At 43.1% G+C, this 20,581-nt stretch overlaps 1 protein-coding gene across 1 annotated transcript in view; it reads right to left on the bottom strand.

The window, feature by feature from the left end:
* SYTL1 (synaptotagmin like 1) overlaps positions 1–20,581 on the bottom strand; it is a 103,891-nt gene that overhangs the window by 1,817 nt on the left and 81,493 nt on the right. The window contains exons 10-14 of the mRNA XM_040337992.1: positions 18,079–18,181; positions 13,139–13,300; positions 7,883–7,961; positions 1,079–1,178; positions 728–933 (exon numbers count right to left, since the gene is read on the bottom strand). Coding sequence (XP_040193926.1) covers positions 728–933; positions 1,079–1,178; positions 7,883–7,961; positions 13,139–13,300; positions 18,079–18,181 — 650 coding nt within the window. The remainder of the gene's footprint in view (positions 1–727; positions 934–1,078; positions 1,179–7,882; positions 7,962–13,138; positions 13,301–18,078; positions 18,182–20,581) is intronic.

The following is a 20,581-nucleotide window of genomic DNA, read 5'->3' as shown; positions in this document are numbered from 1 at the left end:
GTCTAGATATTTACACAGCCCCATGACATAGTACAGCCAGGTGGGTGACACCACATATAGTCATGGAATAAAGGGGGGGTTTACGTTCAGGTCTCATTTGTTTATGCAAATGAGCCTGATACGCCGATTCCCGGACGAATTTGCGTCGCGTAACCGTCGCTAACGTCGTTTGCGTAAGCGTAAACTTACCCCTGCTATATGAGGGGTAAGTTTATGCAAGTCCCACGTAGGCCATGTTAAGTATGGCGTCGGGTCTGCGTCGTGTTTTTCCGTCAGGTACGTTGTTTCCCTAAGTCGTTCTTGAATACGACTTTACGTCAATGACGCACACGTCGGCGTCATTGAGGTTTTACACTGAGAAATGGAGCATGCGCACTGGGCTATTTTAAGCCCGGCGCATGCGCAGTTCGTTAGAATCGGGGGCGTGCTTAATTTAAATAGAAGCCGCCCCCTTGGAGATACGCGTGGCTACGTCGGGCCATTTACACTCCTCCGCCCCAAACTACGGAGCAAGTGTTTGGGGAATACAGCACTTGCTCCTGTAGGTTGGGGCGGCGGAGTGTAAATGGCTTACGCGCCGCCTGCGGGAAATCTAGGAGAATATGGCCCAGAATCACAGTTGGCATATTTATTTATGGCTTACATCATTTTAATATTATAAATATCTGTCGTATTCGGATAGAAATATGACCACAAAATAAAAGAACCGTATACAGAAGAGTTTTACCTTTGCCTATGCTGAGACGAATACCTCCTAGTGGTTTACTAGACATTGTTCCTTGGTCCCAGACTGTGAACTCAACGCAGGCTTCAGACAAGTCCTCTGAACGGAAACCGTCATATACCATTGTATGATTGTACATTGGTCGTAGACTACGTGAAATTACTCTTGTGCGTTGAATACTGGATGGATTGTCATCTGGGAGTACACAACTAGACAATACATGAACATGAAGGAGAAATTAGTGGTAGGTAACCAAAGACTTGCACAGAAAGTAAAATAAGCAGTAACAAGGACATATGACAGCATATTAAAATAACACAATGACAGGGTTGAAAAATATTACAGGTACTATACCATTTTACATAAGAGCTGACTTGTCCAGCTTTATGAGGAACAAGCTGCTGCGCTTCCTTTACCCAAATGTGAAGTTCTCCAGAAGGTGGAATACCTAAACCTGAGGGAAAGAAAAATTACTTATTAAAGAATTTGCAGAAGAAAACAGTATCATTAGTAGTAATCAGGATGGGTTTATGAAGGATCGTTCCTGCCAGACCAATCTGATAACATTCTACAAAGAAGTGAGCTGCCATCTAGATAGGAGGAGGCCTGTAGATGTGGTGTATCTGAATTTTACAAAAGCATTCAATACATTTCCTCATAAACACCTAATTTACAAACTGAGGTCTATAGGCATGGACCAAAAGGTTTCTTCTTGGATAAAAAACTGGTTACAGGGGCATGTCCAAAGGGTGGTGACAAATAACATGTATTCAGACTGGTGCATACCCCCCAACCGTCCCGGATTCCGCGGGATCCTCCCGGAATTCTAAGTGTGTCCCGTGGACTAGACTAGATTCCCGGAAACAGGGCCCCGGGAGCGACATTACGGGTGGCGACATTCCGTGCCTCCATGTTTGATTTCCCCCGCCATGTATGTTGTCCAGTGCCTGCCCTGTGATTGGGCGTATTGGCGTCATGTGCGTCATGGGGCTGGCCTGTCTGCGAACGTCTAGAAGTCCCGCCTCCGCACATGACCGATATACACCCAATCACAGTGCGGGAAATACGGACCATGGTGGATGATGGTGGTGCAGGTGGAAGGTGGTGCTGCAGGTGGATGACGCTGGCGGGGATTCGGAAAAGAGGTATTTGCACAGGTAGGAGAAACTCCTCCCCCGCTCAACAACCCTGATCCCCGCCCCCCCCGCTAAACAACTATGATCGCCGACCCCCCCCCTCCTGCTCAACAACTCTGATCCCCGGCTCCCCCCGCTCAACAACTTTGACCCCCCCCCCTCCGCTCAACAAGATGTCCCGCATTGGATTTATTAAATGTTGGGAGGTATGCTGGTGTACAGTGGTAAGTGGGGTACCCCAATGCTCTGTCTTGGGACCAATTCTGTTTAATTGATGCATGAATGATATAGATGATGGGATAAATAGCCCAATCTTTGTTTTTGCAGATAACACAAAAATATGCAGGGCAATAACTTCAAAACAGGATATAGACATTTTACAGAAAGAGCCGAACAAAATAATGGGGTGGCACATGAGTTTTAATGCAGAGAAATGTAGGGTAATGCACTTGGGGGCTAAAAACATAAACGCAAACTACTCACTGTGGGGGGGGGGGACCTCTGGGGGAATGAAGGATCTAGAAAGATCTGGGGATCCTAGCAGATGACAGACTGAGCAATAGCATGCAATGTCAAGCTGCAGCTACCAAAGCCAGCAGAGGTTAGCATGCATATAAAGGGGATATACTCCAGGGATAAAACTATAATCCTGCCACTTATAAAACTCTGGTCAGGCTACATCTGGAGTATTCCGTCCATTTCTAGTCACCAGTCCTCAGAAGGGATGTGTTGGAGCTGGAGACAGTCCAAAGAAGGGCAACAAAATGAATAAGGGGACTGGAGGACCTTAATTACGAGGAAATACTACAGGCACTACATTTTTATTATTGGAGAAGAGACACTTGAGAGGGGACATGATAGCAATTTACAAATACCTAAATTGTGATCCCAGCGTAGGAGAAAAAACTATTCAGTACCAGAGAGTGTAAGAGGACACAGGGCCACACAATGAAATTGGAGGAGAAGCGGTTTAACCTTAAGCTGCGCGGAGAGTATTTCACTGTCAGAGCGATAAGGATGTGGAACTCTCTTCCTCAATTGGTGGTGTCAGAAGGGAGTAGAAATATTTTTAAAAGACTCTTGGACGTGCATCATAAAGAACACAACATACAGGGATATGCAAGATGATTATCGACACTGATACACGTACACCTACACAGGTTGAACTGGATGGACTATTGTTTTTATTTAACCTTACCTACTATATAACTATGTATATTTTCAAACGTCAACTGGTTCTACTACACCTTTTTATATTTGATTTTTCCCTGAATGTAACCTTTGTTTCTCTCCTTTTTATCATCATATGTTCAGTGTGATTTGTCAAGGTTTTTTATTGCGTTACTTTAAATAGGGTAGAACATTTTGCAAAAAAAGAAGCATTGTTATTTACTTTGTTATTGCATTACATTTTTTTGTCCATTGTACAGCAAAAAAACTTTCCAGTATGGAACCATCCCCGATCCTATATATCATAGATGTAGACGGGACCATGATAACCTGCTTTATATGCTATGACACTGGCCAAAATGGTAACTATATGGAAATCTGTTCTAGATGACCAATCATTAGGAGACTAAGAGGAATAGCAGACAAAATCATATTGTACAAGGAATTTGCATCTTTACAATCAATAATGCTATGCTTCATTCCTCTTTAAAAGTGTTTCCCGATGGGAAAACTGGTCGTGTGTACGAGGCATTAGCCTATTTTAATGGAGAAAAGTAGCCACTTTGCTGTTTGGTATCATCATGTGCACAACACAGCATGGAATTGATAAAGTAAGGGAAAGAGTTTATGAAGGAATCAGAAAGAAAATGATTGACCAGCACGTTAATGCTTAAGGCTATAAGATCGTTTCCAAGCAGCTTATTATTTTTGAGATCACAGTAGCAAATATTATTAAAGTGGATGTAAACCATATAACATATGTTATGTTATGTTTATCATAATATGAGGTGATCCACAGTATAAAAAGTGAGAAATCCACCTTTCCCCCACATAACACATCCTGGTAATATACAATGAACTGTGAATCACCTCATATTATGATAAACATAACATAACATGATAAACATGTCCAAGCTAGATATGTAAATAACCTGTCACTCAAAGCAAGGAGAGAGGAAAGGACTTTTTATTTAGACAGGGTATTATCTGGAAGTCTGTTAATTTTCACTGAACAATAAAAGAGGATTGCTCAGAGCTGGATTAACTCTGTGTGGCAAGACAGGGCACAGATGATAGGGAATCTTATACTCTACATTGTGACATCAAAACTTCTAAAGCGATACAAGATGAATTCCAATATCTAGGTACATCAGTGTCTGATCAACACCCATCCATTGCTTTTTGAGTGATAGCAGGCTCAAAAGAAGAAGACCCAGCAGGGGTTACAGGCATGTGTCCTTCAACAGGATTCAAGCTAAAAGCACCCAATAATGTCTGAGAACAACACATTGGACTATTCTGAAGTGACCTTCTTTAGGCCCTGATTCAAATCTCATCGAACATCTATGAAAAGCTGAAATATGCAATCTAGAGAAAGCACCCTTTGAACCGGAGGCAGCTGGAGCAGTTTACTCAAATAGAGTGGGCTAAATTACACTTTAGCAGGTGCAGAGGTCTCATTAAGAGATATATAAACTCAAGGGGTGTGGGGTGTGTCACAGTTTACCTGCCTCACTCCAGACATGGGCTGTTGACACTTAGAGATATACAAAGTATGTTTAACGTGACCAGGAAATCTATTTATGCTTGTGCGGGACTCACAGTCACTGCTTGAGCATTGAGTCAGTGACAGTACCTATAGATGCTGCCTCAGCCCCCCGTCACTTGTTAGTTTGCTGCATCCTGGCCACTACTGTCCAGCCTGTTTCTGTCCAGTTCCCTATTGTCCGGTTCGCTACTGTCCAGTATGACCAAGTCCAGTCTGCGCCTTTCCATTTTCAGTTTGCTACAGTCCACTACAGGACAGTCTGCTACAGTTTCGTCCGCTACAATACTGTTAACTACAGTCCAGTCTGTCAGTGTCCAGTACTGATCCACTGCCAGTTCCCTTACCAGCGCTAATTAGTCTCTGCTCAACGCTGTCTGCTCTTTGGGCATCAACCCACCTCAGCATCCATGAGTACCCTCTAGGTGACCTGGGGGTAGTTTGCAGTTAAGCCCAAACTCCTATGAGGAGGTGCCTGAAGGAATACCAGCTGCCCCTTAGACTCCACTTTCAGGGAAAACAGTAATGACTAAGTTAGTTTACTTCTACACAGGGGTCAAGTCCTGGGGAAAAAAGTGTGGGAACTCCCACCCAAGATCCACTCCCCCACGAAAAAAAAAATTCTGTGAAGTAAAAGTTGACGTTTTGAAAAACGACACATAAAATTGAAGCATGCTTCAATTTTTTTTGGTCGTTTTTTAGAAGACATAAAACAACGTTTTCCCCCACACACGGTCAATTAAAGTGACGTTTTTAAAAACGTCATTTTTTTTCATCACATAAAGTGGGCATAATGGCGCGTACACACGGTCGTTTTTTGTGATGGATTTGTGATGAAAAAATACGTCATTTTTTCTCCTGAAAAAAAAACAAAGTTTTTCAAACTTCATTTTAAAAAACGACGTTGCCTACACACCATCGTTTTTTCAAAAAGCTCTAGCAAAGCGCGGTTACGCTCAGCACGTACGGCGCCACTCTGTTCCATTCAAGCTTGTGTCATAACTTGCTTCTGAGCATGCTCGATTTTTTTTTGTTGTTTTTCAGAAGACATAAAACAATGTTTTCCCCACACACGGTCATTTAAATGACGTTTTTAAAAATGACGTTTTTTTTCATCACAAAAAAGACCATGTGTACGCGGCATAATGGTAACACCCTTAAATTTGTTCTCTACTTCCTATGCACTGTGTGCAACCTCTCCAACAATCGTTTTCCTCTTTTTGATCACTTACTTATTAGTTTCATTCTCTCCATGTCATCCATCTTCTCTCCCTCCAACCTCCTATCAGTTATCCATATAAACCTTTGCCACTTTAACCCTTCTCTTCTCTATTCTGCTACTGACCATCTCTCTATGACAAAATCTCACCCCTGTCCTGCCTCAACCTAGTCATCTCTGTCTACAACAGTGCACGGTCATCCTCCCTGAATACACTTGCCCCCCTCACTACACACAGAACCAGGCCCCAAACCCTACAACCTTGGCAAACAGACAATCAAGAAGACTTCAACCAATATAAATCTGCCCTTCAAAAATACAATTCCTGCCTCCACATTGCAAAGCAGATGTATTTTATCACTCTCATTAATATCCTCTCATCCAGTTCCCATAAACTCTTCTCTACCTTTAATTCTCTGCTTTGACCTCCACTGCCTGTACACACTAACTCACTCACTGACCAGGTGATCGCCAACCACTTCAAAAATAAGATTAATTTGAAGATGAATATAATTTGTGATTAGAGCTCCACTGTATAGATATTTTCCCCACTTAACACTCCATGTCCACAGGAAAACTCAATACTTCTCACATTTCACTACTATAGACAAGGTTGGTAAACGTTTTATCTAATGCCTGCCGAACCCCGCCTGCTCCTTGGACCTTGTTATCTTGCACATACTATGGTCAGCCTCTAGCTCTATCCTAAACTCTTTAACTCACATCTATAATCTCTTTCTCTCCTCTGGCATCTCCCCCAACTTTCTAAAACATGCACTAGTCACTCCCAGACTTCAAAAGCTCTCATTGGATCCCACCAATCTTAACAACCTATGATCCATTTCCTTGTTCCCATTTACCTCCAAACTCCTTGAATATCTGGTCTAAAACTGACTGAGCTACCTCCTTACTGAGAATACTCTTCTTGAACCCTTTCAGTCTGGATTTCACCCTCAAGACTCCACGAAACCTGCCCTCCTAAAACTCACAAACAATTTACTAATGGCTAAAATCGATGCATACTATTCGGTACTCCTACTCCTGGACCTCTCTGCTGCCTTTGATACAGTTGACCACCCCTCCCCTTCATAAAACCCCACTCCTTTGTTCTCCATGACAATACTCTTCGTTGGTTCTCATCCTACTTATCCCACCACACCTTCAGTGTCACTTTGAATTCTGCCACCTCCTCTCCTCTTCCATTGGGGTTCCCTAAGGTTCTGCTCTTGGACCTCTCGTATTCTCAATCTACACCTCCTTCCTTGGTCAGCTGATAGCCTCCCATGGCTTTCAATATCATTTCTGTGCTTATGACACCCAAATCTATTGGAAAGATGGAATCTGATGAAAAGGGTGAGGGGCTATGATGTAAGGAGGAGGGGGAATCTGACGTAAAACGTGGCTTCTAATGTTAAAGGCGATACTTCTAAATATGAAGTTATTTCTCGAGGCATATTTATTCATTCATTTTAATTTTAATCATTAATTTATGTTAATATGTACAGGTAGGAGGAAAGAAGGGTGGCATGATTGAAACCCTTAAATATATCAAAAAGGTGAATAAGGTTCAGGAGGGTAGTATTTTTAAAGCAGAGCTCAACCCAAAAGGTTGTTTGCACCCTTCCACTGCCACATTTGTCACTTTTTGGAGGGGGAGCGGGTACCTTGTTTTGACAGGTAACTGCTCCCACTTCCGGCTCAGATCGCTGCGGCGAACTGAGTCAGAAGTTTGCTCTCCCCTTACCCTGCAGTCTTCTGAGACACATCACAGGTCTAAGAAGACTACTGGACCAAGGCTCAGTGCAATTCGCACATGCACAGACGGAAACGGCGTATCTCGAGATACGCCGGCGTAAGTGCTTTGTGGATCTGGCCCTTGGTCTACATAGAAACGTAATCAGCATAACATTCAAGTCAGCCCCCTAGGCATAGATTCCACCCAGGCTTAGGGGAACATTTTTCTAATAATAACACAGAAAAAAGTATCAGCATGTGATTCATAGGCAAAATTTATGGTTCTCTGCTTTTTTTTACTCTTGTTTTATAGACATTTTATAGACAAAAAAGAAATACAAATATAAACTCACCTTCTGCTCCCTGAGGAGTAAATTTGGCCGCCAAGTTAAGCCTCCCCCGACTATATAAAAATTCTGGTGAGAGTGGAGTCTGTGGGAGATATGATAGATCAAATGTCTGCACCGTGATAACTGAAGGTTTGAATAATACCCATAATATTTGTAATATGTGTGAAATTTTAAGATTCTATTGAAAATTTTTAGGGAAAATGTAACATTCCCTAACATTCAATCCTAAAAGAAAAACAAGCTCTAAAAGAGAAGTATGGGAATATTCCACCAGAAAATACCTTAACACTATAGGCTAAGAACATTCAACCAGAGGGGGAAACCTCTCCTCTGTGTAAAATGCTTATGAGCTGCAGGTTCGTTCACTGTTTGGGAGGTTCAGCAAACGACCGAATAGACGGGTGTTCTGTCAAGATAAACTAGGAACTTAAACATTTAGCAGGGGCTGCTAATTGTGAATGTTTCCTGCCAGGTCTCCTAGTTTTTTGGGAGTCAGCACCCGCTGGCGTCTTAGCAATCAGTGTCTACCCTTCACAGTACATTGAGCTATCAGCTGTGGACTCCCTCAACATGGGGAATATACCTTGCCAGGGGAACTTCCCTGGCAAAGCACCTTGTCCCCATGTTGACGAAGGAAGGGCCTCTTCCCCACAACCCTGACCCAGTGGTGATGGGGGAGGGGGTGCACCCAGCTCACAATGTAAATAAAGCAACAGGAACAGTGTGAAAAAAAATGGAACCCAGCATTTTACACAAAGCCCTTTAGGTCCACCATTATTCATGTTGTCCTGTGATGCAGATCCATGTCAATCATGATGAATGATGTCTGCTGAAGAACCAAATAAAAGAAAATGTTGACCACTGACACGTCCGATCTCCTTGCTTCCTTTGTGCCAAATTACATCTCTTGGTCCCCGCCACTGAAATAAACAAAAGGGAGGTCTCCCATGTGACATAATTGAACAAAAAATTGACATGACTACATTTGGTCAAATAATTAATTGATCAAATATGGTCATGTCTATATTTGTTCAATGACATCATTGTAAGGGAATTTTAATTCGCCCTGCAAAGCCAATAGAAAATTCGATTTCACACATATTACAACCATTACGGCTATTATTTGTGACTTTCAAATGCAAATTTGCAAAGCAGATATTTTATCCATAGACCCCTAAAGGCTAAAATCAACACACGTTATTCTGCCTTAAAGCGGAGTTCACCCAAAAGTGGAACTTCAGCTTAAACCACTCCTCGCCCCCTTACATGTCACATTTGACATGCAATTTTTTTTGGGGGGGGAGTGGGGGCTTCAGGAGGAGTTGGGACATCCTGTCCCACTTCCTCCTTCCGCCCAGGGACCGCCTAGGCAAAACGTCATACCGCCTACGGCGGCCCCTCCTTGTAGGCGATCGCCTGGGACACATGACAGGTCCGAGGCAATCGCCTGTCCAATCAGGTAGCGCAGCGCCGCTTACGCATGCGCAGTGAGTGCCCGGCCAAGAAGCCAAAAACTGTCACGGCCGGGTGCCCACAGTTTGGATGAAGGCACCTGCGGAGAGGGGGGGAGAGGAGCAGAGCTCCGGGCGTCGTGTCGCTGGACAGTGGAGCAGGTAAGTGTATGTTTATTAAAAGCCAGCAGCTATGCTTTTTGTAGCTACTGACTTTAACTAAACATAAAAAAAGGCTGGAACTCCACTTTAAGAGGGGGCAGAGATACACTAAATTACCAAAAGTATTGGGATGCCTGCATTTACATGCACTTTAATGGCATCCCAGTCTTAGTCTATAGGGCTCAATATTGAGTTGGCCCACCCTTTGCAGCTATAACAGCTTCAACTCTATACTCAATATTGAACCCTACGGACGAAGACTGGCATGCCATTAAAGTTCATGTACGTGTAAAGGCAGGCGTCCCAATACTTTTGGTAATATAGTGTATATGGGACTAGTAGAAATAATTGTGGATGAAAATATGAAAGGTGTATGTAAACCTATTAAGAAAACTGTAATATGCAGTTTACCTGACTTTAGATGAGGCGGCTGCATTATTTTTCTTTTTTTAGGCTTTATTTTTACGTGGTGATTAAAACACCTCTTGTCTTATGGTGAAAATTCACACTCCCTGTACTGTATGTGTGGAGGAGCTGTAGCTAAAAACATGTGCTAGGACTATAGAACACCTCCCCCTCTCCTTAGTTCACAGAGAGTGCTAGGGGCTTACATGTTAAAGCGTTTGTTAACCTAAAAGCATATTATACAGCACAAGCTGTAAATTTTAGCCCCTGGTTGATCCTGCCATTTTCTACCCTCCTCTTTGTAAACTGACCATGGTTTATTATGGGTTCTGAGCACTGACACCGTGGTCAGTTTACGTGCCTCTGTCATCTGCAGCTCTCCTGTGTCCTCCTCTGTTTCTATCCTCTCCCCCCTCCCCTCCCTGCCTGTCAGCTCTGTGTCCATGTCCGCCTGATTTGCGAGCGCTGATTGGCAATCAAGTGACCTGCCGTCTCTCCCCTCCTTAGCATGACATCTGCAGTGGGCGGGACCGCCTCGCTTCTCCTTCCCTCCTGACTGACGTCAGCAGGGGATCCTTGGCCCCGTCCGCTGCAGCTGTCAGGCTAAGAGAGGAGAGATTATGTGATCATGGATCAGCGCTCACAAAACAGGTATATAGCTGCTTATTTTTACAAAGCACAGACACAGGAGCACCTTACATCTTTAAACAGAGCGAATGGTGAAAAGTGTATATAGTGGCTTAACAATCACTTTATTAATAACAGCCAACACAGGCAGACGGCAAAGTTAGTTATTAGCTCATATAATTTTTGGAAACACTGGAACAAAGTTCAGTTACAGTTCCTTTTTTTTCACTATCTGCTTAAAAATAAGCAGCTATATACCTGATTTGCGAGCGCTGATTGGCAATCAAGTGACCCGCCGTCTCTCCCCTCCTTAGCATGACATCTGCAGTGGGCGGGACCGCCTCGCTTCTCCTTCCCTCCTGACTGACGTCAGCAGGGGATCCTTGGCCCCGTCCGCTGCAGCTGTCAGGCTAAGAGAGGAGAGATTATGTGATCATGGATCAGCGCTCACAAAACAGGTATATAGCTGCTTATTTTTACAAAGCACAGACACAGGAGCACCTTACATCTTTAAACAGAGCGAATGGTGAAAAGTGTATATAGTGGCTTAACAATCACTTTATTGATAACAGCCAACACAGGCAGACGGCAAAGTTAGTTATTAGCTCATATAATTTTTGGAAACACTGGAACAAAGTTCAGTTACAGTTCCTTTTTTTTCACTATCTGCTTAAAAATAAGCAGCTATATACCTGATTTGCGAGCGCTGATTGGCAATCAAGTGACCCGCTGTCTCTCTCCTCTCTCGCATGACATCTGCAGTGGGCGGGACAGCCTCGCTCCTCCTCCCCTCCTGACTGACGTCAGCAGGGGATCCTCGGCCCGTCCACTGCAGCTGTCAGGCTTAGGGTGCATTCACACCTAGGCGTTTTGTCGCCTGAAGCGCGACGCTAGAATACGCTGGAGGGGAAAAATAACATTGTTCTCTATGGTTCACATCTCCACGCCGAACGCCGAAACGCAGAACGCCTGAAGCTGAAACAAGTCCTGGACCCTTTTTTGTTGCGCGTATCGGGCAGCTTTTGCGTTTCCCATAGCCGACAATGACCACTACAAAAACATGGTTAAAAACAACGCGTTTTGTCGCAGCAAATCGCGGTACAAAACGCTGCAATTTGTCGCGGCAAATCGCGGTACAAAACGCTGCAAATCGCCTACGCCTAGGTGTGAATGCAGCCTAAGGCCTCGTACACACGGCCGAGGAACTCGACGTGCCAAACACATCGAGTTCCTCGGCCAGTTCAGCCCTGAAGCCGCCGAGGAGCTCGGCGGGACGAGAGCTCCCATAGAACAACGAGGAAATAGAGAACATGTTCTCTATTTCCTCGTCGAGCTCCTCGTCGGCTTCCTCGGCCGAAAGTGTACACACGACCAGTTTCCTCGGCAGAATTCAGCCAGAAACTCGGTCGGAAGCTGAATTCTGCCGAGGAAACTGGTCGTGTGTACGGGGCCTAAGAGAGGAGAGATCACGTGATCACGGATCAGCACTCACAAATCAGGTATATAGTTGCTTATTTTTACAAAGCACAGACACAGGAGCACCTTACATCTTTAAACAGAGCGGATGGTGAAAAGTGTATATAGTGGCTTAACAATCACTTTATTGATAACAGCCAACACAGGGAGACAGCAAAGTTAGTTATTAGCTCATATCATTTTTGGAAACACTGGAATAAAGAAAAGCCATCTGAAACTGAATACACAACAATCTGCCATTGAAGGTTTTTATTTGATTTTCAGTTTTGAACCACCAACCAATCAGCACTGCTGTGAAGTTGATGTAACCCACTCCATTAGCAGCAGAAAGACATTTTCATTTGATTTTCACTCCAATTTCAATTGGCTTTTAACTCTTGAAGATGAGGATCACATTACCATGGAAACCTCAATACCATGCAATCAATCAAAAGCTAAAGGAAAACTTCCAAAATTTCCACATGTATGTCCAGTGTTACCCTATATAAGACCTATTTGCTTAAACTGAACATTTAGGTATATGTTAGCTAGTTTTCTTGTTACTGCCTTTAAAGGCCAAGTTCAGCTTTGGGGGAAAAAAATGAAATGCACATATTGTTGCAGAATTATTTTTATTCCCCCCCCCCCCCCAGGGGGCCAGCAAAGGATTGTGCCCACGATCAGTGGATCACGGGTGCAATGTCATGCTCCTGCAGACAAGTTTGTTTTAAAGCTTCAGGGCTTGTGAATGGACTACGAAGGTGCTCATCAGTCCCCTTGCAGTCCATTGAGAACTGCAAACCATCTGCCACAGATTGCTGTGAATGAATGATACAGCTGTGAGGGCATAGCCCAGCATAGCTTTTCAAATTTTTAAATGTGATAGCTGGTTTTGTTGAGAGGAACCCCCTACCCATAAATGGGGGGAAGCTTGGAGCATGCAACATGTTACGCCGTAATATAACATGCTCTAAAAGTAAACGTATCCTTTGTTTGTGTTTGTGTGTGTGTCTGTTCTCTCTTTCCTCTCGCCTGGTATTGGTTATGGACTGATGTAACCTTTCATTATTTCTCTCTGAATTTAGCTCAATGCATAGCTAAATGATTCTTGAAAAGTAAAAAAATAGCATAATAGCAATATTATTTCATGAAAACTCACCCTTGGCTGAAGGTTGTGCCAGGCTGGCTGAGTTTGGGTCCAGTCCCAGATTGCAAGATCCAGTTCCACCTCTCCTAGGAAAGCGTTCCGGGCCAATGATCCCCGATGCCACACAGACAGGTTTAGAAAACGACTTTGTATCTCTGATCTTTCAAGTTTGTACTGTCATACAGGAAGAGACACTATTATTCACAAACACCATCTGTGGTTCAATGATTTAATAAGCACTCATTAAATACGGTACTATGGCAAGTGATAGAATATGGTCGATGATTAGCTCTAAATATATAGTCTCACATGTCCAACCGACAGCGACCAGACAAATTTGTATGGGCACCCTGGTTGTACACAAGTCTATCTATTGATCGAAAAGTGTACAACCAACCTGATGGGTTTTTCCCAAACGATTTGTGCCGCCGGTTATAGCCGGCAACACTAATCATTGTGAAGAACACAATAGCGCTGTTTGTTGTGGAAATTTAGCAATTTTCTTTCCTTTCACCGGTGGAAGGAAAGAAAATTACATAACCTAAGTTATAGAAAAAAAAATATGCAGTATTAGAGCCCTGTTTGCTCATAAATTCAGCATGATATCTGTGCATTTATAAGTCAAGCTGTATTAAGTCTTGTACTTTAGCATGGAACCTTTACATAATTTATACTCCTAGGACACACTAGATTACAAAATCAATTTAGGATTAGAGTTTAACTGTTGCCATGCAAATGATAATCAAAAAAATAAAAAGTAAAATATTAATGGCTCATTTTATGGAAAAAATTATAATTTTGTTTTGTGTTTGAAAAGTATTTAAGGCATAGGGACTTAAAACTGTTATAGTTATTTAAAGCTCAAGACAACTTGGCTGTCTAATATTAGAGATTACCTATGCCTTGTTTTATGATCTGTGCTGTATTGTGCATCAAACTATGCAGAAATGGACAGATTTACCACCCTATGGAAAAATAAAGTATCAGCTCTCTAGTGTCCACTTATAGTTGTACAGTGCCCAAAAACTTTGATGTTACAGTAAGCAATCCATTGCCCAATGGAACAAAGATGATTAATGAGAATATACAAATTCATGTACTTATAATGTTGGCAAGTATCAATATCTTTCAATGCAATATCTGTGTCTTGTTATGTGGCATATATGATTTTTTTAAATTTGGAAAATAAAATATTGACTTTTTGTGCAAGCTTGGTACCTGTAAAGTCCTCCATCTTCTAGTTAGGGTATTTTTTTAATGCAATCTTAGGATGTGGTATGCTGGTATATTGTCTGTACAGATCAGTATCTTGATCACAATCAGAACTATACTGGTGTTCCCAAAGATATAGGGGCAGATCCTCAAAGAAATTACGCCGGCGTATTTGTTGATACGCCGCGTAATTTCAAATTTTGCGCGTCGTATCTTTGTTTTGGTATCCACCAAACAAGATACGACGGCATCTGTGTTAGATCCGACAGGCCTTAGTACGCCATCGGATCTAAGATGCAATTTTCCGGCGGTCGCTGGGTGGCGTTTCCGTCGTATTCCGCATCGAGTATGCAAATTAGCTATTTCCGACAATCCACGAACGTACGAGCGGCCGTCGCATTCTTTTAGGTTGTTTCCGTTCGGCTTTTTCCGGCGTATAGTTAAAGCTGCTATATGGTGGCGTACTCAATGTTAAGTATGGCCGTCGTTCCCGCGTCTAATTTAAAAAATGTAACGTCGTTTGCGTAACTCGTCCGTGAATGGTGCTGGACGCCATTTACGTTCACGTCAAAACCAATGACGTCCTTGCAACGTCATTTAGCGCAATGCACGGCGGGAAATTTTAGGGACGGCGCATGCGCAGTTCATTCGGCGCGGGGACGCGCTTCATTTAAATGAAACACGCCCCCTACCCGCCGCATTTGAATTCCACGCCCTTACGCCGCGAGAGATACACTACGCCGCCGTAACTTACGGCGCAAATTCGTTGAGGATTCAAACCAAAGCCAAGTAAGTTACGGCGGCGTAGCGTATCTCAGATACGCTGCGCCGGTGCAGATCTTTGTGGATCTGCCCCATAGTGTCCCCAAAAATGCAGTGTTATCAGGATCAGCCTTGATCACTGCCAGCACTTGCGACATGTAGCAGAATACATTTTGGCCTAAATGCATGAGGAAATTCGATTTTATAACAGAAAGTAGAACATTTTTTTATTATTTCTAAATTGTTGAAATTTATATAATAAAACATAAAAAATCCAGTGGTGATCAAATACCACCAAAAAAGCTCTATTTGTATGACAATTTTTTTTTTCAATTGTATAGTGTTGCATGAACAAGCAATTGCCAGTTAAAGTAGCACAGTGCTGAATACCAAAAAATGTCCCACTCATGAAGGGGGTAAAACCTTCTGGAGGTTAAATGGTTAAAAAATATCCTGTTCTTCCTTTGCGTGAAATACCTGGTGATCCTGCCAGTCTCCCTTTTTTCCTGTTACAAAGTGATCACATTAGGCATGAGAGCACATTCATCCAAGTGTGGTCAGTTTTGGGTGCCCCCTTGTAAAGCTAATCACTGGGAAGATCAATGTATTTCCCTTTCTCTGTCTCTAGCTGACACCCCCTCCGCTCTTCAGTCTCCACCCCCACCTCTCTAAGCCCCTTATTCAGCTGAGAACAGATGTTATGTGATCACTTATGGAAAAAATTAAAAATAAGTATTTATAATGTTTTCTACGTTTTATATCTACACACAAACATGGTGCCTTTAATATCTATTTTAAACTGAATAGGTTGTTTTACAAGATCAGGGTTCACTTATATATATTTTACATTTGTTTTATTTGCATTTTTGTAATTTATTTGCAGATACCATATAGATACCATATAAAAGATCTTAGGATTCTTGAGCACAAGATATACCGTATTTATCGACGTATAACACGCACTTTTTTCCCCTTAAAATCAGGGGAAAATCGTGGGTGTGCATTATACGCTGATCCTCTGTCTCTGAGCGCCGCCGCCGACATATACCGAGCGCAGTACACACCCTGTGCCGCCTCCTAGCCTTTATGCGAGAGGAGCCGAGCATAGCCGAGTGTACCCGAGTGTACTGCGCTCGGTATATGTCGGCGGTGGCACTCAGAGACAGCGCGGGAGAGCTCAGAGACAGCGCGGGAGAAGCGTGGAGGGCACCACCAAGGCCGCAGACGGACGCCGGACCGGACAAGGCCGCCGGCCAAGATACCGACAAACTGTAAGTAATTCTTTTTTTTTCAGGAATTTCCCTCCTAGAGTATGGGTGCGCGCTATACGCCAGTGCGTGCTATAGGAAGATAAATACGGTACTTATTCCCACTTGCGTTATGAACCAATGAGTCTCGAACTTGACAATTTATTTTTTACTAATGACATATGTTCATCCTGTTGTAAGATGCCATGATTTAGAATGATGCCAGAATTATGCTATGGGCCACTGTCTGTTTCTTTTCTCACATGGGAGTGGATATCTAATGAGGATTGGATTGGATTTAACCCCTGCTGTGATTTAAGTTACGATACAATGCTTATTATCCAGCGTTGTCTGGTAAGAGTTTTACTTGCTCATTGCACGAGTGGTGGTGGTTTTAAGGATATCACTGGATTGTCTCTATTGGAGATTTCTTCTAAGTCTTCTCACGGAACATCTTGTTTGGGACTATTCTTTTACCATAGGCTTTTCAAATGAACTTTGGACTGTCATATAATAGCATTTAAATTCCATAAGGAGCGCTGCTGTATATATATACACTGGCCCAGATTCAAGTAGAATTGCGCAATATTTGCGGGGGAGCAGGGCAACGATTTTGCCCTGCGCCCCCGCAAATATTTTGCTCTGCCCTCGATTCACGGAGCAGTAGCTCTGTGAATTGCGAGGGCGCGCCGGCAAATTTGCCCGGCGTAAGCGTGCACAAGTTAAATGATCCCGCCGGGGGCGTGAATCATTTAAATTAGGCGCGCCGAGCGTACAGCGCATGCTCCGTCGGGAAACTTTCCCGACGTGCATTGCGGCAAATGACGTCGCAAGGACGTCATTTGCTTCTAAGTGAACGTGAATGGCGTCCAGCGCCATTCACGTTTCACTTACGCAAACGCCGTGAAATTCAAATTTCACGGCGCGGGAAGGCCGGCTATACTTTAGCATTGGCTGCCCCTACTATTAGAAGGGGCAGCCTTGCGCTAAAAGTAGCCGTACGGAAACTCCGTACCTGGCTTGCGCGGGGCCCGCGCAAGCTTGTGAATCAGTGGTGGTATGCAATTTGCATACTACACGCTGATACACAATGGGAGCGCCCCCTAGCGGCCCCCGCAAGAATGCAGCCTAAAATCTGAGAGGCATAAGAGCCTTATGCCGCGCAGATTTTAGCCTGCACTCGTTACACCGGAGCAAGTAAGCACTTGCGCTGCGTAACCTATGGTTGCGCAGGCGCAAGTGCTTTTTGAATCTGGGCCACTGTTTATATGCTGTCCTTTTGTTCCAAGTATATGATCCCACCCGTAACTTTGTGACTGAATTTACTACCTATTGTTCTTATGTACAAAGCTATATCTTCTATTATTTATAAATTAATAAAATAAAATATTTATAACATACAAAAAAAGATTATTTTTCACAAGATAGATGCATCTACTGTGTAGTGCATAACATCGCATTAACTAGGTCACCTTTTACAATAGGAATTAACAGGGTACAAGCTAACTTTCATTGGGTTTTGATAAAAAAAAAAAAAAATTGTAGTTCTTTTATTTTAAGAAAAAAAAGAAAAATAGTAAAAGGGCATATTCAAACCCGGGTTTGGATATTTTGATGGTACCTATTGCAGCACTTACAGTATTGAATGTGCATCCTTGTGTACGGCCATCTGTCATCTTGACCTTGGCAGTGAAGAAATATTTTGGAAGATTGAGTTTATGTCACACTAACCTTCAGAGTCTCATTGAACAGCGGATCCAGGGTCTTCTTCTTTACCTTTGTTTTTCTCTTGCCTTGTACAGATTTATCAGGTAGTAAATAACATTTCACATAACTGGTGTTATAAAAAAAGAAAGAAATGGTACAGTGGGTCATGGCCAAAACAGAAGAATTCAATTATCCATTTCTGGAAATATTTCAAACATCAAGCATTAGAAAAAAACGGCCTACTAAACAAAGATGTCTATGTACTTTATGTCAGCTGTTTAGATCTATAAATACAATTTTGCTTCAGTTTCGAAAACTAGGTTTGGTTTTTATTATGCAAATCAACTGATCTCCTAAAAAAAAACACTCACAATAATTATTTGTCTGTGTTGCCTTGCTTTACGATGATTGAGAATCAGCGGGGGCCACACTATGTAGTGTGAATGACACATGAAGAAAAATTCCTAAAGGTACATGTGGTGCATTAGTTCTTCTTTTGCAGATTTTGGAGTTGAGCTCAGCACTAAAGCCTCGTACACATGATGCGATTTTTGGCCAACCGAGCGTCTGATTTTTGGCAAGATCTTGTCTTGCATACTAACTTTACACAATTGTCGTGCCACAAACACGAACGTAGTAACGTACTACAAGGAATTTCAGCTCTTGAGCACCACCCTTTTGGCCCCTATTGATGTTTGGTGAGCATTGATTTCGAGCATGAGTGTTTGTACTTTCGACTTTTGTGTAAAGAATTTGTGTACTGACCATACGAAAATCAGACGTCAAACCGTTGTTCGCCGAAAATTTACATCCAACATTTGTTGGCTGAAAGTTGGACAACAATTGTCAAAAGGAGCGTACTAACAGTAAGTCTTTAGGACAACAGTCTGTCAACAGACAGTCCCCTGCCAATAATCATATCGTGTGTACGAGGCTTAAGAACATGTATAATCCTGCAGCTCACCTTGGTGTCATCCCTGCTGAATATCATGTTTCTACTGCCAAACCCACAGCAACTATTTCTATACCTCCCAACTTTTTCAGATGGGAACGAGGGACACCGATTAGGAAAAGTATAAAGGCATAGGACACACCCCCTGCTGCGCCCCCTTTAAGGAGAATTATACCAAAAAAATGATTTGTTAAACCTACAAATGCTTTTTTTTTTACCACTACCAGTCTTTTATACTGGCTTTTAAAATATACAGATGCAGCAGTTTAGAAACTGGATGAAAGGTTTAGCAATGCGAATCACTTTTTTAAAGATAAATAGTGCATTTTATACACAACTATATAGAGCAGACCAAAATGAGGGACAAATGAGGAGGAAAGAGGGACAGAGGGACTTTGTTTCAAATCAGGGACAGTCCCTTCGAAATCAGGGACAGTTGGGAGCTATGGAAATTTCATTTGACATGAGTAACACAGTATATATCTTTTAGTTCTAGCACATATTTAAAGTCTAGGGCCCAGATTCAGATACAAATGCCTATCTTTAGGCGGGCGTAGCGTATCTCATATACGCTGCGCCGCCATAACTACGAGAGGCAAGTCCCGGATTCAGAAAGAACTTGCGCCCAAAGTTACGGTGGCGTAGCGTATATGGGCCGGCGTAAGCCCGCGTAATTCAAAATAGGCTGGTAGGGGGCGTGTTGTATGCTAAACAGTCGTGACCCCACATAATTGACGTTACTAATGAACGGAAAGTATCCCAGTGCGCATGCTCCAAATTACACCGCAAATAGTCATTGCTTTAGACGTGAACGTAACTTACGCACAGCCCTATTCGCGTACGACTTACGCAAACGACGTAAACGACGCAAAATTCTACGCTGACCCGACGTCCATACCTAACATTGGCTACGCCTCATAGAGCAGGGGTAACTATACGTCGAAAAAAGCCTTACGTAAACGACGTAAAAAAATGCGCCGGGCGCACGTATGTTTCTGAATTGGCGTATCTGGCTCATTACCATATTCGACGTGTAAACCTACGGAAGCGCCACCTAGCGGCCAGCGTAAATATGCAACTAAGATACGACGGCGTAAGAGACTTACGCCGCTCATATCTAGGCAACTGTGAGGCGTATCTGATTCTATGAATCAGGCGCCGAGTTGCGACGGCCGGCATTCGGAGTTACGATGGCGTATCTGGAGATATGCCGTCGTAACTTCTTTCTGAATCCGGGCCTAGATGTTCTGCAGTCTAGAAAAAAGGCTAGTTCTTTAACGGTCTTTGGGTCGTTGGCGCCGACATGTTTACTGTGGGAAGCCGACAGACTATGCGTCTTCACAGCCTGCTTCCTATTGTGCATGCACAAATCGCACTGCACTTTGTGGATGCAACTGTGGGGGGGGGTTGGAGAACTTCCGGTGGAATTGCCTGCCAGAAATAGTTGCCTGGTCACCACCAAAAAAAAAATACCAAAATAGGGCCGGGGGGGGGGGGGGGGAAGGGGGGGTCAGGGGCATAGAGAATTTCCCGTTTTAAGCAAACTTCCACTTTAATAGCTTTTTGGATTTAAAT

The sequence above is a fragment of the Rana temporaria genome, chromosome 2 (genome assembly GCF_905171775.1).
Source record: "Rana temporaria chromosome 2, aRanTem1.1, whole genome shotgun sequence".
In the NCBI taxonomy this organism is placed as follows: Eukaryota; Metazoa; Chordata; class Amphibia; order Anura; family Ranidae; genus Rana; species Rana temporaria.
Note: the sequence above shows the minus strand (reverse complement) of the source record. Positions and strands in the feature narration are given on the sequence as shown.